The 17,688-nt window shown below is 39.6% G+C and overlaps 1 protein-coding gene across 1 annotated transcript in view; it reads right to left on the bottom strand.

The window, feature by feature from the left end:
• Nucleotides 1-17,688, bottom strand: part of AFF2 (ALF transcription elongation factor 2) — a 260,919-nt gene that overhangs the window by 122,571 nt on the left and 120,660 nt on the right. The window contains exons 5-7 of the mRNA XM_074147510.1: nucleotides 9,083-9,169; nucleotides 6,290-6,326; nucleotides 5,988-6,039 (exon numbers count right to left, since the gene is read on the bottom strand). Of these exons, the coding sequence (XP_074003611.1) occupies nucleotides 5,988-6,039; nucleotides 6,290-6,326; nucleotides 9,083-9,169 (176 nt within the window). The remainder of the gene's footprint in view (nucleotides 1-5,987; nucleotides 6,040-6,289; nucleotides 6,327-9,082; nucleotides 9,170-17,688) is intronic.

Below are 17,688 nucleotides of genomic sequence, written 5' to 3'. Positions count from 1 at the left end.
TTGGGAGGTCAGTTTGAGACTGGCCTTAAGCCATGAAGGCACAACACATGCTGCTGCCTGCGAAAAAGCTCTTTAAAGACAGGGAAACCTATGGCAGATTTGCAGTCTAACCAGCTTCCAAAATGGGAAGCGATACGTCGGGAAGCGACAATGGGAAGCATCGGGAAATACATCCCGAATCCAAACATGTTAATGTGTGTCATTTACCTGTCTCTATTAATACTGACACTTCAGTGGTCACAGCTCAGTGGTTGCATACATTTGGCAGTGACACAGTAGTGCACCCTACTTGAGAACAAAGTATTTCAGCTGCTACTTGTTAGTTAGGGCAAATAAATGTTGAATTTTTAATGGAGGGTTAGACAATATCAGAGGAAATTCAAATGGCTCAGGGCTCACTTGCAATCAGCAGTGCTGGCAAGAATGCATTGGTTAGCTTGTTTCAGGCATTCTTAAAGGCAGTAATTATGTAAGCCTCTGATAGTCAAGAAAAATTGTTCAACATTGATCAGCAAAATATAAGAGAATTAATTTAGTTCTGTTCCCACAATCTTTTAAACTGATTTATAAACATGTCAGGAGAAAGAGATCATGGAAAAGAACGTATTAGGAAATAACTTTATTTTGACAGGGAGGTTAAACTGTATATGAGCCAGCTGAATAATGAAAACAAATTAAAAGTCTAATTTAGAAATTATTTTGAATAATGGGCTTATCTTCAAGGATACAGGGCTTTTAATTATGACACTGGATTTTAACGTATTTCACAGCAGCTGAAATATTTTGCAAGTTTGCTTCTATAGGCAACTGTCCATAGGAAATGCTTGTGTGTTTTATTCTCAACTACTTAGTACTTTGGTCAAAAGGAAAAGCCTGTGGCAGTGAGGAACAAAATGACACAATCTTGACTGACTATCATTACTCCAAACCCAAGAACTTATGAGGCAAAATGATGCAAAGCAAACTTCTAACAAACAAAACTAAACAGTAAATATGGAAGATGAATGATATCTTATCAAAACAGACCCTTCTATTTTCATTTGCTATTTGTCCCTTTAATATGGTGCACTGGAGCTCTCAAAAGATTAATGGAGTTCCAATTACATGCCACTGTTGTTTCACTTATCATAATTTGTACATGGCAGTGTAAGTCCCTTGTATTCATGACTTTCCCAGTTTACCCAGAGGGAATATCTTTGGAACTTCCTACTTCTAACAAACAGGCAGTACTTTGTCTAATGATTAAAGCTTGCCACGCTTGCTAAGTGAAAATGAACGTATGCTATAAAAGCAAGCAGGCTATCAACACTGGGGGATCAATTGACGCCCCTATGCTTTAATAGGATCGATCAAAAACCATAATTAGAAGTACTAAAATTTCACCTTCTTCAGTGTATTACACCTGGGCTGGACTGTGACTGAAACTCAGATATAGGGTTGGATACATAAATAGAAACATTCTTCCTATTCCAGTCGGAGATGTATTTTACATTTTTGGTTCATGTGACTGAACTGGAAATGATGCATCAACATTGAACGAATCCCAGTTTTTTAAAACTGATTCCTTTCAAGGTTAAGAATTCATCAGTGCTTCTTGATTTGAACGTTCTGAATAACAACATTACTTGTTGTCGCATTATCCAATATACAATCCTTGGTGTAAAATCCTCTTGATGTCTGATTACTCTTCATAAGGACCTCACACTGTTTCATTTCAAACCGTGAATTACCTTTAATTCATAGCTTGAACATGCTGCCAAATTTTGTTTTCCATGCTCCCAGGTGGCTGTCCCTGACACAGTGGAGAACTTCCAAAAAGCCATTAGATACTTATGAAAAGTAGTTAGATGTCAAGAAGCACATTTCCATTTTCAAACAGGCTTCCATCAAGTATTATCATAATCTTTGGGATTAGAAAAGTACTGGTATTTACTGACATTTTTTTAGAACCGTGAAGTGAAATCCTGGCCCAACCGAAACCAGTGCTGAGCCCCCTTTGAAAAATCCTTGCTGAAATATCACATAAAGAGTTTCAGCTGCTTGTTTTGGTTTTGAGCCCACTGTATTTAGTTGTTCTCTAGCCCCCCCACAGGTTGTGTATCATTAAGTATGATGGATAACAAAAACTCTATAAAGATAAAATAAGTTGATTTTGTCTGACCCATAAAAATTTGCTGCTCTAAGTTTTTAATGGTTTCCGGTAGTTCACTGAGCCCATGAGAAGGGCCTTTTAATACTGTATTAATACAGTAAGTATAGGAAGTAATTTTGTGACAGGGGAAGAATACCATTATGATTACATTCTTCTTTTTAGCTAGGCTTTTATGGAAACTACCCAAGACTACTCTGCAGCATGATTTTGAAACACAGGATGTGCTTGATTAAAAAGGTTCTGGGTAGTTTCCAACTGGACAGAGGCCAAACGCTAACAACCAAAACAGAACAAAAGGACTGGATGTTTGAGGATGACATACTTGCCATGGTAATTGTATAACAGAAACATAAGTCGCGAGCTGAGTTCCTACCCTCAAATTCATGGAAGTTGACAGAAAATCCTTCTCAGTGCAATTGGTTGCACCTTATCTGTTCCTGCTTACTATGCTTCATAATAAACTAATCAGAGTAGACCGGCTGAAAACTGACTGCACAATACCCAGTGGAGATTTACAGTGAATCTGAAACTTAAAAAAAATAAAAGGGAAGCCAAGTGCCATAGTTTTACATAGCTTGATTTCAGATACAAAAGCTCACCACAGTATACACACATGCACGCACATCAGTGTTCAAAATTCCATTTTCAAGATTTTTGAGTAGAAATTAGGATCTGAGGTTAGTTACATGTACACGTACTCATGTACAACAGAGATGCAGAATTTAGACACAATCCCAACTACTCTACCTTCTATTTTACCTGCTGCAAAGCATAGGGCATTTGGTTTCTCCACCATGTGGATGCAATAAGGTACATTGAAATAGCATAAAAAGGATGAAATTCATATTTTAGAAAGCTTCACTTAGACAAGTCATGCATCTTGCATCCCCCTACAAAAGCAAGACGTTGGTCAATTCATCTACCTTGCATTACGTTGCCTCCATTCTTCCACCTAGAAGCACGCACCTGAAAGGTTATCTTGCAAAGATCATACTTCCCTTTGGTCTGATCTTCTATGATGCCAATGTTTCTGCACCTGAAGGTGCCTACATACAAGCATCTTAGCTACTGGTGTAGAAAACAGCATCATGAAGGCAAACTATCTTCATTCTGCACGCATCACTTAACTAGTCATGGTGTAACTCACCAATATGGTGAATGCAAGCACATTACTTCTAAATCCTATAGAGTTCTAACAAAGCCAATGGAATCTATAAGGCTGTCACTAGGACAGCGGATAGAAAAGACAACTTAAGTTTCACTTGAATTGCATGTAAACTGACAAAAGTTGGGGAATATCTAGAAACATGTCCAGGTTAAAAGGTCTCTAACAAAGCATACGGATGAACAAACCCAAATTCTGTCAGATTTGATCAAACTGAAATACAGATAATAGAACCCATTAACAAAATATATAAGGAACTGGTGGGGGATAGAGTTTTGAAGTCAGTAAGGTCATGCTGTGTGGTTGACAGTGTCGCAACCAACGTTACTGGGGATAAGTTAGGCTGTAATTTCACTCATACACTCCAGTATCCCTGAAACTGACCACGTTAGAAAGATTAAATCCTTAATACAACAGCAATCTTATAAATACCATATTATTAAAATCCACAATGACTGCAGGAGCTTTCAATCTCTAAGGGTTTACTTGAATCACACTACCCAGCTCTACTTGATACCATTACGTCTTTCTGCCCCACTCACTGCTTTAATTTCATTATGTCCTCAAGTACTGCAATTCCCAGTGAAAGTGGCGGGAACTGCACACGCAGATTTAAAGAAACAAATTGGCCTCGTAATACCAAGTCTCACAGTGGACTGCCTTCTAACCTCCCAAAGCCCTATGGAAATTCTTAGAAGCTGCCTTAACAATTTTTCTGCAGTAAAAGAGAAAAAGTGATAGTAATGGGTTAGCTGATCTTCATTTGGAAGCTAAAAATAAAAGTAGCTTTATTGCAGCTCTGATCTCTCATGTGTAAAATCTATCACCTACCATAAGAAGGCAGTTCATTGCAGCAGAAATCTGATTGATAGTACTGGAACTTTAGATCAAGCAGCAGAACAGAGAGCAACTGGTTCATAAAATGTACTCAGTGTCTTCGGGTTTTATATCAGGCTTCCTATAGAGAGCTTTGGTCCCATTAAATGCACTATATACCACTGAGCTCTGAAGCACTGTTCTTTTGAAATTCAGCTTATAACTATAAACCATGATTGACAAGTCTATTACTGTTGGTTACAAACTATTGAAATATTGTATTTTATGGTATACTCACTAAAATATTTTTCACAGTGGAATCCAAATACACTTGCTTTAGGAGAAAAATCATTTTAAGATGTAATAATATTTTGTTTGTTTGTTTGTTTGTTTTTTACTACGGAATGTGCTTGATGTTAGGTTTGGATCACTTAGATGTTCTGAAACATAACTGCACCCATTCTGTTACCAAGAACAGTGGGTACTGTTGGCTAGATTCTTTAAAAAAACTAAGCCATTACTGAAAATCAAATAGCAAAGGGCAAAACCTAATTTGTTACTAAGTTTCACAAATAAATGCTATTCATGCAAATTAATCTATTTATCATTAGCATTCCCATCCGATTCTCATTCATTCTGAAGAAAAAAACATTTCATTTTAAAATTGAATTAGTCGTTTAACCACAGTTTTGAAAAGCTTTACTCAACAAACTTTATTTGACTGAGTGCTTCCATGACTTGAGTTTATGAGTAAAGAACTGGACCTTCAGAGCCTGGTGAGTACACCAAGGGATTCAGCATCCACATCTAGTCTAGTCCCACATCTCTTACATGGTCACAGACAAATCACTGAACTCCAGCAAGTCCTTTCCTGTACACAAACTTGCTCTAAGAATCAATATATTTAAATTATTTTAAAAAAAATATGCATGTATCTCCACATTGATTTTTTTTTCCCTATAGGGATTTACTTAAAATTGTGTCCTTAGTAGATTAAGGGGAACACTAGGATAATTTTGAAGTGAATCTAAATGAACATATTGTATTTACCCAAACGTCAGTTAAGCTAGTGCAGTTCTACATTCAATAGTTTAAAACACTTGAACACTAAAAAAAAAAAAACCAAACAGATCTGAACTGAAATCAGACCCACACATTTTCATAAGTATAAAACCAAAACCCTACTTTTCAAAGTTACCATTTAATTCCTGTTTGTAAATTACTTTGAGATCCTTGGGTGAAAGTAAAAAGCCAGTTCAGTCTCAACTCACTGCTACATTATTGCAGCCTTACACCAGAGAAGCACCAAAGAAAAATGGTTTAACACAATGGAGAATTAGCTCTTCCACAATTTTCAACTGTCATATTTATAGATCATCTGTGATCTTCAGATGTTTCAAAGCATATGAAACTCAAGACTAGCTTTTCAACACCAGCTCATGGAATCATTCTGTATGATGTGTTTTACTCTCTCTCACTGTATGAATGTTAAAATTCCTGCATCATCTGTTCATTGGGTTGCATTTTCTATTGTAAGAGGCTTAGTATCTGATGAGAGAAGCATAAAAGTGATTTAATTTTGGCAAGCTGTACAACTAAAATCAGCATTATTTCTGCTTAATAAACTCATCTTTCACACATACCTCTGTTAGCTAATGCTTAAAAAGAAGAAACAGTAATAAGCACTGAAAACATAAAACTGGTTTATGGCTAATTTTTAAGGACTACTGAGAACACCTGAACACCAGGACAAGATTATGAGCAGAGCTAGGTTTTAGTTACCTTTGGAGAAATAAACTCATTCTTTATGATAAATTTAAAACGAGATTTAAAGCTGGAAATAATAATACTTACGACTTTTGTGGCACTGACTTTGTTGCAACTTTCCCTGCTGGATCACTCCACTCTGCAAACAAAGGAAACACATTTTCAAATGTCAAAAGATTACTGTAGAATTAAAATGCACCCAAAGCTGTCAGCCCATCTAATTATACTTGGTTTCACAACATGCCACAATGCATAACATGTAATAAAAAATGGAACTGATCTGCTTTAGCACCATAGAAATTAATTTTTTAGCCTTTGTTTTAATGATGTTAAGCAGGAAAAAAAAATACCCAACCCTGACTGTTCGGACTAGGATGATAAAGACCTACTTTGTACATTGTATCCTGAGGTCAGATGTTGAGAGTCCTACAAAGAAGAACACACAAAATGTCAGCATTAGTTAAATAAGATGAAGAAGGTAAGCTATATCCTAGCTTGCTAGATTAAGGGCACTGGCATTACACAAACAGGGAAGGAGATGGTACAGGGAAGGAATCATGTGATTGTTAAGGCAGCACCAGTGACATTAGTTTAAAAAAACATTAACTGTGGAGACAGAGCACCACTGAGGGACCCTTTCACAGTTCAGACAAGAGCTTGTCCTCAGCTGCTGTAAATCTACATACCCCCTTTATGGAGACACTGCACAGATTAATACCCGCAGTGGTCCTAGCCTTTTCCAGGCTTGGCCACGGATGTGTGTATGAGCCATCTATGATGCACAATTTAGACTGCAGCATGAATGCAGCTACGCATTAAATTCAGAACCACTGCCTTTCTTTTTTTGATCTCACTGCTTAGAAATACAGTAACCTTTCATTGATAGTCATGGTTTTTATTTGGACTGTGACACACAGGATTTGATAAAGACGCAGGAAGCAGATCTTCACCTGATGGAAATTGGTTCAAATCCAATGAAATCAATGGAAGTACAACAACCGTAAACCAGCAAAGAATCTGGCTCGTACCACGGAGCATGCTAATGCCGGGATTCCTGTTGGCTCGCAATAACTAAGCTGCTTCCTGAATGTCACAGAGTTTTCTTGCTTAGTTTTTCTCTAGGCTTTATAGACCACAGAGACTGTAATCAGCTTTCTTTCCAAGCAGAGTTTGATCATTTGAAATTAAGGTGTTATTTACAACCTCATCTTACAGCCAGGCACTACTTCGCTGGAAGTGTTAGTTCTGTAGGATGTTAAAGTCATTAAAGCCCTCACTGCACTTCCTCTTAGGGCATTATTAGTTCCTAATATTATACTGTGCTGTCAGTCAGTCCCTTGTGAAGTAAATCATGCCCTAAGAGTAAACATGGCACTTTAAATTTGAATGTCAAAGGGATAAATTGTTCTGATAAGTTCCGCCTTTTTTATCACACTTTTTTATATACATTTCTCATGAGGATACTTTTTTTTAATAGTTAAATTGAGAACTTCTAATAGTGCCCGTCTCTGGTTTATATGACTGCACAATCTAGCCACATTATGTCTAAGATCTATAATTTGGCTAGTTATAATTGATTTAATGTGATGTTCTGAAGAGACATTTCTGTTGTATTTTTTGAAGTAAAACTAGCAAACTTGGAAATATTTATGTGCTTGCCTATTTCCTGAAACGCTAGCTCAAAAAAAATATCTAATTTATATTTTTTATTCAAGTGATATGGTCAAGAATTTTAGGATCAACATTTAACATGCCCAGAAATTGACTTTGATGTGGATCTTAAAAGTTCAAAGCAAACTTAATAGAAACAGAAAAGCAAAACAAAATTTTAGCTTCTCTGAACCTATGCTTATGCTGCTGCCAATGGAGATAGCAGCAGTCTGCAGAACGTAGACCAATTTCTGTAGGGCCCATCAAAAACAGAACACTAAATTAAGGAGGGTATAAATTGAAAAAATACAGCTTCCAGTGGGCAAAACCCTCTACTCTCACTTACTGTATTCACACAGGTCAGATTCCACTGACACCTAAATGGCTTCAACTGACTTTAACCCAATTTGCAATGCGGATTATACTCTTGTATGATTATGACTTCTGATGCTTAATACTGCAGCAGTTAACTGTAGCGACATTGGCAGTGCTGGAGCAGTAACAATCACATTCCATTAAAATAAGGCATTCTGGGCACTGGGTTTGTTTTTTTAAGGAGCCACAGATACTGCTAATCTCATATGATTTCCAATTAAGTATGGCGGCTGCATTTCAGACAGGGGAGTATCTGCCAAACAGATAAAATCAGTAAGAGGAAAATCACATTCCAGCTTCTAAAACAGGGTATGATTGCTTGAACCATAATATCCAACAGTACCAGTTTTGTAAGCTATTTTCCAAGGTTGTGCCTTTAGAAGGAAACTTTTATGTAGCTCCATGTCAGACTGCTGTAGATTTCCCATCCTGGGGAAGTTCTCCCCTTCCCCAAACATCATCAGCTCCCAGTTGTTCAGGTCCCAGCAAAAGATACCTCCAGCAGTAATTGCCCTGGCTATGAGCTTGACCTCTAACAGTGCTACCAGAACGACAGCTAGAAGGCAGCAATGGCATTTGGGCTAAAGGCATGTTCAAATCATACAGTTTAACAATTCACTGGGTGTTAGGTGAACCGCAGGTACTCTTCAGGCACGTGTTTGTGACGTGGCAAGTGCTGAGTGTGTGCTTTTAACAAGGCAAATATTGAGTATCACATTGTGCAATGTCGTGTCCCCCTGGAGTGTGCAGACATGCCATAGCACTGTTCACATGCAGGAGCGTTTTAAGTCACCATAATTTGACCCTGTAGCCTAAACCTCATCATGTAATCAGTCACTAAGTAGGAAAAAATTACCATTTCAGCCATTGCACTGCAGAAATAATAATGTAAGAAAAACAAACAAGTAAAATAGATTGTACTTGATGTAGAAAGACTCTTACAACAACAAAGAGAAAGTTCACCTTGCCTCCATTGTAACTTCTGCAGCTTTAAATAAGCAGTCCTACTAGTAACAACAGTCTGATTGGGAATTTCCAACTAAAAATAGTCTTAGAAATTTTTGAAAATGGAACCAATTACAAAAATAAACTCTCCAGCGAAGAACACTCAACAGAACAGAATCTTAATCAGGTCACTGGTAATAGCCTACTTGTACCTTGCTTGGGATAGAAAACTTGGTCTGCTCAGCCTTGCCAGGAGTGTGAATAGCAGTAAGAGGAGGAGGCCAGGAATGGGTCATCTCCTAGGGAAGAAAAAAAATTGGTTTTGAAAACAAATTCATGTACATAAAGAAGATAGAAAGGAAAAAATGATCATGTATTCTCCACTGAGTCTGGAAATGCAATTGCTTAAAGGAAGCATCATCACTCATCCTTATGTGGTAGATGAACACCTGAACTACTCAACAGGCAGCAATTCCTGGGAAGAAGGCTGAGGACAGGTTTTACTTTTGAAAATTTTGACCATCTGTGCCATCATCAGGTGGCAGCTGACTCCACCTCCATGGTCAGCCTGTCAAGCTGTAAGAATGAAGCCATCATAGGTACAGAACCGGGTTTTACTGGCCAAGCTCAAGCAAGAAGGGGATGCCTCCTGTATTGCACCAGATGCAACTCTATAGAGGACTGCATGGTGACAAAATGCAGCACTAGTCAAGATCACATAGCAGCAAAATAAACCAGAGGCAGGTCTAGAAAAAGCTGGAGTGGGCTTGCAGCATGAATGCCTGGTGTAGAAGAGAGAGGGGACCGTGCCCTGTGCACCAAAGCATCTTCTCATAGCACTGGCCATAGGCACTTACTGTGGTATGCAGTGTCACAGCATCAGAGCACTACTGATTCCATATTAAAATGAGGGACTGAAAGATCAGCGATCAGGGTTACAGAGAAAGCCCATACTTAGCTAGGAAATCCAGGTCTCTGGTGAAGACCTGCCTACCAGGCCATCTAAGCAACATGCCCATCTTCTGAATCAGTGTGTTAATTCCTCCTTTGTACATGTCTTGTTCTAACTGTCTTCAAAGACATCAGCTGGGTGCCTGCGGCTATGAAATACAAGCAGAAGAGACACAGAAGTGCACACCCTGCTTTTTCATAATGAGGCCTAGAACCGCTGCCCCACCAAGCTCGGTGGGAGCAGATTGGGGTTTATGTTCAGAGGAGCGGGAAAAATCAGTAAAACAGAGAAACTGCAAAAGTGCTGTTTTAGGCAGAGCTTGCAAATGCCCTTCTAATGAGTGTTTTATGGTAGATGCTGCTCCATTCTCTTATCTTTGTTTTTAATTTAATAAGTATTCAGAGAGGCAGTAATACTTGTCTCTGGCAATCTGTTGGATCTTTGTGTTGGTTGTTTTTCTTTGCCTACAAAGCTCAGGAAGGATTCTTTCTTCAGACAAGGCTGACAAAGAGTAAAAGAGGGTCTGATCTAGGAAATTTTGCATGCAATGGCCATAACCCTGACTGCAGTAAACTGAACTTACCAGCTGCTGTTTCACACTGGTCAAGCCCAGTCACAACAAAGCTTATGAACACACAAGTTTCTGCAGGTAACATGACAACCACGCAAATGCTCCACAAATAAAAACATAACACAATACAGTTAATTAAAGAAAATGTAACTGTTGTCAAAGGGCAGTGTGGTTGTGTGCATTTGGGCTGAAGACATGGCCTGGGTAGCTACAGCTGGATGCTAGCGTATAATTCACTGAAGATACAGCCAGCAAGTTTCAGGTCTCCAGTTGTCCCTCACAAATCACGTGTCATACAGGAGGTTACGAGAAAGGAAAACTATGCACCAGGGTCCTCAGTCAAAGGGACAGGTGGACATGTGAACTTCCCGCAAGCGCCTGTCAGGCACTGGTATTTTATTGAAGCCTATCCATTTCCACCTTTCACAGTGATGTCACTGCAGCAAGATTTCGCTGATCCCCACAAGGGACAGAGCCCAGGAACGACCCCTGTGGAAAGAAGCCCTCACCTGGTCCTGGTGGAGTCAGGAGGGCAGGGCTGGTCTGGTACCCCGGCCTCACTGGGCTCTTTCATTCTGCTTCCACCAGCGCACCATGGGCACGCTTGCGGCTTATCTAAAGGGCCACACAGCTATAGACACTGCAGCCTGGCGCCAGGCTTTGCCGTTCCTTGTGCAGATGGCCCAGGGACAGGTGAGGGTGCAGATGCCTCTGCACTGCTGAAAGCTTCTGGGTTTCTGCCTGTGGAGCTCAGGGCCTGTTTTCATTGCACAAAGGCCCAACGGTGGCAATGAGGAGGAAAGAGGCGGCTCGTGAGCAGTTCATCCCTCCCAGTGGGTGATGCTGCGGCATCTCAGTGCAATGACGAGAAGTACACTATTATATTGCGTGGATTGTTTGACCTCTACACAGAGGAAAGCAGGAAAAGATTTAAGCATCCAGTGAACTTTTCTGTGAGATAATATAATCCAAATCCTGCATGCCTCTGCCAAATCCTATGCCACAGAGGTTGCTTTGTGGCAAATCTCTTCATAGCACAATGATGAAACAGAGACTTTATCACATAATTAAAAGAGGGACAGGCAGCCTGACTGAAGGCAGAAAGGAAGCATATTCTAGAACTGCAATTATAGGCTTGACCTCAGTGTCTTCCTGCCCACACTGGAGAGAGAGCCTAGGATTCATGGGAAGATGATGACAGCAAACATTTCAGAATATTCACTGTCAAAATGCTTCTAGTGTCCACTGTGTATCAACTTGGTGGGTGGAAGTGTAAGCAAATCTAGTCATCTCCCTGCTAGGGCACACCTGAACATAAAACAGTTGGAAAAGGAAAACTGAGTCTGCTACTATTAGAGGAAATTCAATTACAAGGTAAGAACTCCTGACTCCACTGAGGTCAGAGGCAAAAGTCAACTTCAGTGAGGTCAGGACTATCCGATCTATGTGTTTACAGGGTGACCTTGTGACCATCAAAGTCTATTACAAAGGCACAAGCTAGCTACATTGAAGCATTTCACTCAAATTATCACTGTAATAAAAATTATTGGATAGAAAATTCCAGATAGGATCACACATGGAAAACAACACAAGTATTTAAAGCTCAGCGAATAAGCAAACACTGCATGTGGAAGTGGTGAGGAAGTATATAGTTACTTAAATAAACATATCTACATCTACCTATGGAGAGATACCACAGCACTGTTGACCAAAGAGCCCTGAATGTAGAGAAAGTTTTGAGCTTCCTCCTTTGAAAAATGTCACATCAAAACGTATGGGCAGCAGCCCCATCCCGACCACCACCCGGCTGGGTGTTATACTCACGCAGAGCACTACTGAGCTACGGATCGACATGCAAAAATGGCACCGCACTGTTTGCAGGGAAGGGTCAGAACCCCAACCCTGCATCCTGCAGAGATGTGACCGTCCGCTTAATTCTCTCCTACTCTGCTCCTTAAGCACGTGCACAGTGCTTTGGAGGATCAGAAAAAGGGATGCCATTTGTTTAATCATCCACGTAACTTCACCATTCTTTACTATGCCCCAATTTCTTTTGGGGGTCCCTCATCTTTAAGTACTCGCTAAGCTCTATTTTGTTTAACTTATGAAATCTGATATATCTACCTCCTAATATGTTATGACTATAAAGAACCACAGAGAGAGTGTGTGTGTTGTATATGCATCCATTAAGATGTATATATAAACATCTTGGTTTGTAAATACCTGGGAAAGTAGGCAGGGAATTGCATACTTCCCCCTCCTGAAAAAGTTAAAAAACTTAAATCAATCCAAATTTGGAAGTATTTAGAAATTCCTGGAAGTAACAATAATAAAACCGAGCATATGAAATGCTTTAAAGAGGAATTTAATGGAAACAAAGTAATCCCACAAAATTGAGTTAGGATTTATTTTCACATGGTTTGGACTTAAAATAATTTCAAAATCACGTTAACTGTTGGAGTCAGTAGATGACTGCTATGGAAGCAGGCATTTTTTTATAGACCTGGAGATTAAATGGGAAAGTAAACCTGCACAAGTTTGTTGGCTTAAAAGTCGCTGTGGTCCTCTGATGTAGTAACATCAAGCATCCTCCTTTCTGAAAATTATTTAAACATTGTTTTAATTGACTCCATGTGCTTTATTTATTAGAGCTAGGCACGCTCATCTCTTCAGTTAAGTCTGCTTCTTTCAGCTATAAAAGCCCTCAGGTAAGTAACCAAGAAGGACACATGCAGATGCAATTTAATGAATCACCAAAAATACAACTACTCCAAGCAAACTTGGAGGGCTGCAAAGGTATAAGGCCAAAACACGATTTAAATGGAAGGAGAGGACTGGGGAAGGATTTAAACTTGCATGTTTCTAAGGAAAAGGTCAGCGTGAGAGAACAGGGCATATGGGGCAGATGGTAAATAGCTTTACAAAACCAGTCCTTAAAATTAATAGCTGCCTTCAAGATTTATTTCCTTTCTCTGCATTTCATTTTTCCATCATTTCCTTCTTGTTCAAAAGAAACTGTGCAGTGTTTTTAAATACAGATAAAAGCACTGAGCCAGGCTCTAAGAGGTCATTATGGAAAAAAGCAGCTAGACTGTGTACTCTGCGTCCCTACTGAGGCAGCTTCCCTTCCTGCAGCGCACTCTAAACTGCTTACCCTGATCTAATTTGAAGTCTCCCAAGATATAGGGCTCATGCTACTTCCCTTGGGAGAATTGAGGGGAGACATGAGAACAGTCTTCAATTACAGAAAGAGCTGTTGCTAAAGGACAGAATAATCTGTTCTCCAGTTTTATGGTGGATATGAACTTAAGCTGCAGCCAGAAAGATTCCAGTTAGACATAAGAAAAAGCTCCCTAATGGTAAGGACCGTGCAGCACTAAAACAGATTGCTCAGAGAGCTACACAGACTCCATCTTTGGAGGAACACACTTAAGAACAGATTAGCACACATCAGTCAGGAATGGCTTAGGCAGAATTGATTCCTGCATTGGGACAGGGATGTGTAGTAGTAGATGAGATTTCTAAGACCCTTCCCAGCTCTTTTTCTTGTTCTGTAGTTTGATAGATCTCTGTTGGCCAAACGCTACCCTTACTGTCTCTCTTGTGGATAGCAGATCCACAAAAAGGCACAAGAAAGCAACAATCCTGGTGCTTTTCTTCTGTGGCGTTAGAGTCCACAAAGACTGTTTCAGTAGTGACACTTTGCCCACATCATTAGAGGGCAGCTGGAGGAACAGGAGGAGGAGCAGCTCTGCACACATTGCTAGCAATAAATGCAATCTAAGGCCACTGCTGCTAAAGAGACCTTATCTGTGGTATTTTCTCTGTCAACTGCCCTTCTCAATCCTTTGAACTCTTAGCTGTATCTGTCGCTTTAAACTTCCTCCAATTTTTGATTACACTGTATGTTAAAGTTGCATTCAGAAAAAATTAATATATGATGAATAGATGTTCTAAGGTTATTACAAACTTCATGTTATAGCTGGTGCTAAGCAACCTACTGCCTTGATGGAATAAAGATAACCAAGTGATTTACCATTTATTAAAGCCTCTATTAATGATTTATTTATGTTTTATTAACTATTTATCAGTGCAACCTTAATAAAAAGCATGTCTTTTTTCACAGTATCTTTCTGGTTTCTGCATTTATACAAACCCAATCAAACCCTCTCTGCTAGGAAGCCAGTAATGCATGAGGGGCAGCCACACTTCATGTGTGTGATGCATACTGAATTAAAAAACATCTCAACGTGTTTCATCTTTGGGGAAAAGGCAAAGGAAAGAATGAAGATATAGATATATATTTATACATGTACAAGCAAATGACACTAAAGCCTAAAGGAACACAAAGGCAATAAAACTACGTGCTGTTTTCTCATTCATATTCCTCAGTAAGGAACAGAAAATTTGCACGAGCATCTGGGAATATCCTGACCGATAACCTGTCCTGCTTTATACTGGGCCAAAGGCTTCCTGAGGAAGGTATTTTGATACATTGTCAGTATTGACAGGGACATGATAGATAAATTCATGGATATGCATTTGATTTTCAAAAAAATCCTCACCATCAAAGAGAATACCACATCTTTTTTCCTGTAAGGGGAAAAAAAAAAAACCAAAACCAAAAAACTTCAGTGATGGCCTGATGGCTTCCAAGAGCAAGTTCTGGTATGAAAGCTAAGGCAGGAAACTTTTTACTCATGCAAATGTTTTAGCAAATTAATAACCAGTGGCTAGAGCCCAGTACATACTTTTGGAGCAACAATGTGGCGGCATCTGCAATGATGCCTTTGTCATACTAGAATTTATCTTGCTACTGTACCAAAAACTTCTAGAAAGCCATTTGGAAATACAGTGCATGTGTTCATTATTGAAAAGCCAGAGTTTATTCTACAAAAAGCAACCATTTCCCTGACCATAATCTAAAAACACAGTGTTTACCTTGCGGGTTTTATCAATGACAACAAATAAGTTCCCTTTGCCCAACTGGGGAATGGGATGCATTCCATATCCTCCCATGGTAAATTAATAATCCTAATTAATATTAACAAGAAGGGAAAGGACAGACAAAAGTGATATTCAGTGAAAATGAATACAGAAAGTGCTCTAGAAGCCAACAGTAGTTGACTATAAACCTTACAACATATGTTTTCTTTTCCTGCTTTGTTAACATTTCCACAAAGAAAATGATAGTAATATGGACATTTTCTGTTGAGCTTCTCAATACTCTCTGACTCCCGTTTACTGCACACTTTTCAATATATTTTCTTCATACTGTAGCTTTTATAACTAATAACACTCATATCCTTTGCTTAGAGCATTTAGAAGACAACAAAAAAACCAGCAAATCGTGATTGATGCACTTACTGCTCTAACCAATCTTGTGTATGTGAAGAAAAACAACGCTCCATTACAGTGAGAAGGTATCTCAGTTCGAGAGGCTGTTTTAGGGGGAGAGTAATGAAGATACACCACATGAACCCACCACCGGATTTCCAATTTAACAAGTCCAACACAATCCTAAAAGTAACCACAGTCTATATAATAGTGTGTCTACACTGCCAAATGATTTAGCTCCCTGCTGGGTCCTGGGCCCCAAACGGTCCACACTGCGAATGTAATAGTTCATTCCCAAGGCTCCCCTGTGAAACAGGCTGGATACTTCTCCCCAAGGTAGTTCAGGATAATTTTCTTCAGCACCCACCTCAGGAAGATTACATGGTCAAAACCTCTCCAGAATGTGGCTCACACTGCCCAGGACAGTCCTTCAGTTCAATCCCAATCAAGCTTCGTGACACTGAGCACCTTCTCACACATTCTTGGCATTTTCAGGAACAAGGAGCACAACTCCCTAAAGGTGCTACCGTAGAAACACCATTATGGTGGACTGCAACAAGAGGTCTGTAGCAGCTGTATCCCTACTCTTGTTGAGTTTAGGTTATCTGTATGAGTAAAGTGCAGGAAGGATATGGGGGGTTCACAGAACATAATCGGCAAAGTAGAACCACACAGTGTAAAAAATTAAACAGGACTGTACAGGAAGCAGACAGGAGACCTCTCTTAACAAGTTTTATGTGATGAGACAGAATTAAGAGTTCTGTGGAAAGGGGATGCCTGAGAAATCATAAAGTGAAAGGTAGATGCATCCTGTGTATATGATTGCCTTTCTGACCCGTGCTGTCTTGTCTTAGACCATTCCCTAAGCTTTCTAGTGAAAGTCCAGGGGATGAGCAAGAGCCAGTGTTGTCTTTGTGACAAGCCATGAGCCTTCAGAGAGTCCAAAGACAGGCATGAACTAACCAGGAATAACACCACTGAAGTAACTCCACTTTCCATCCAAGAGAGGCAGGAGGCATCTTCTCTACTTGCAGAATACGTGGGGTTTGTTAAGGATAGGCCAGGACGGCTGCATGCAAGGAGAGGATGATCAAAGCTTTGAAGTTTTGCCAACCATATGTGAGGTATTTGTATTTCCATATTACTGTTCTTCCGGACAGACCTACTGATGGGTCAGGAACATGGAACTGCCAGAATGGGTCAGACTTGAGGACCTGCTCATCTGAGATGCTGGTGGACAGTGGTTGGTGCTGTGCCTTTCACAGAGCACTTCAAGAACATCAGAACAATCATGAGAGTAAAATCCTGAACCTCCATACTTACTAATCCTCAACTGTGCTGCGATTCCATCTGCTTAATAGTGCATCCAGAACTGGATATTTAGTTAACACCAGCTAACACCAGTTTTAGAGTCCTAAAATTTAGTGATATGCCCAGAAATATTCAGATACTTGCAGTCAGGTGTACTAAACCCACTTCCAGAAAGCTAGGCATCCTTCATCTGTCACTCTCGGTAACTAAACTAATGACTTTGTGGCCTCAAACACAGTACCAGAGTCTTGCTCTGGACAGTATGGCCGATGCAATACCTCCTGTTCTTGGCAGCTTCTCATGCCCACTGAGATGCACAGCCATATCCCATTGATTTTATTTATTCAAAATGATACTTGTTGGTAACCATCTCCAGGGATGGCACATCTAATTTTCATGAGGGCCCCAAGAGATAGGAAGTATGCATTGAACTGTTAAATACAACATAACATCCTGGCAGTACAACAGTATAATATAAACAAAGACACAATAAGTAATAAAAAGCTAATTCTTTCAAAAGTTACTAATACCAACATATAATTTCATCTCTACAATTTAAAAAACATTGGCAACATTTCTCCAAGTAAATAAGCAACTGTGTTTTGAAACTATTCACTGCTGGCACTTGTTTAAGGGAATCTGGTAAT

The sequence above is a fragment of the Numenius arquata genome, chromosome 5, assembly GCF_964106895.1.
Source record: "Numenius arquata chromosome 5, bNumArq3.hap1.1, whole genome shotgun sequence".
Lineage (NCBI taxonomy): Eukaryota > Metazoa > Chordata > Aves > Charadriiformes > Scolopacidae > Numenius > Numenius arquata.
Note: the sequence above shows the minus strand (reverse complement) of the source record. Positions and strands in the feature narration are given on the sequence as shown.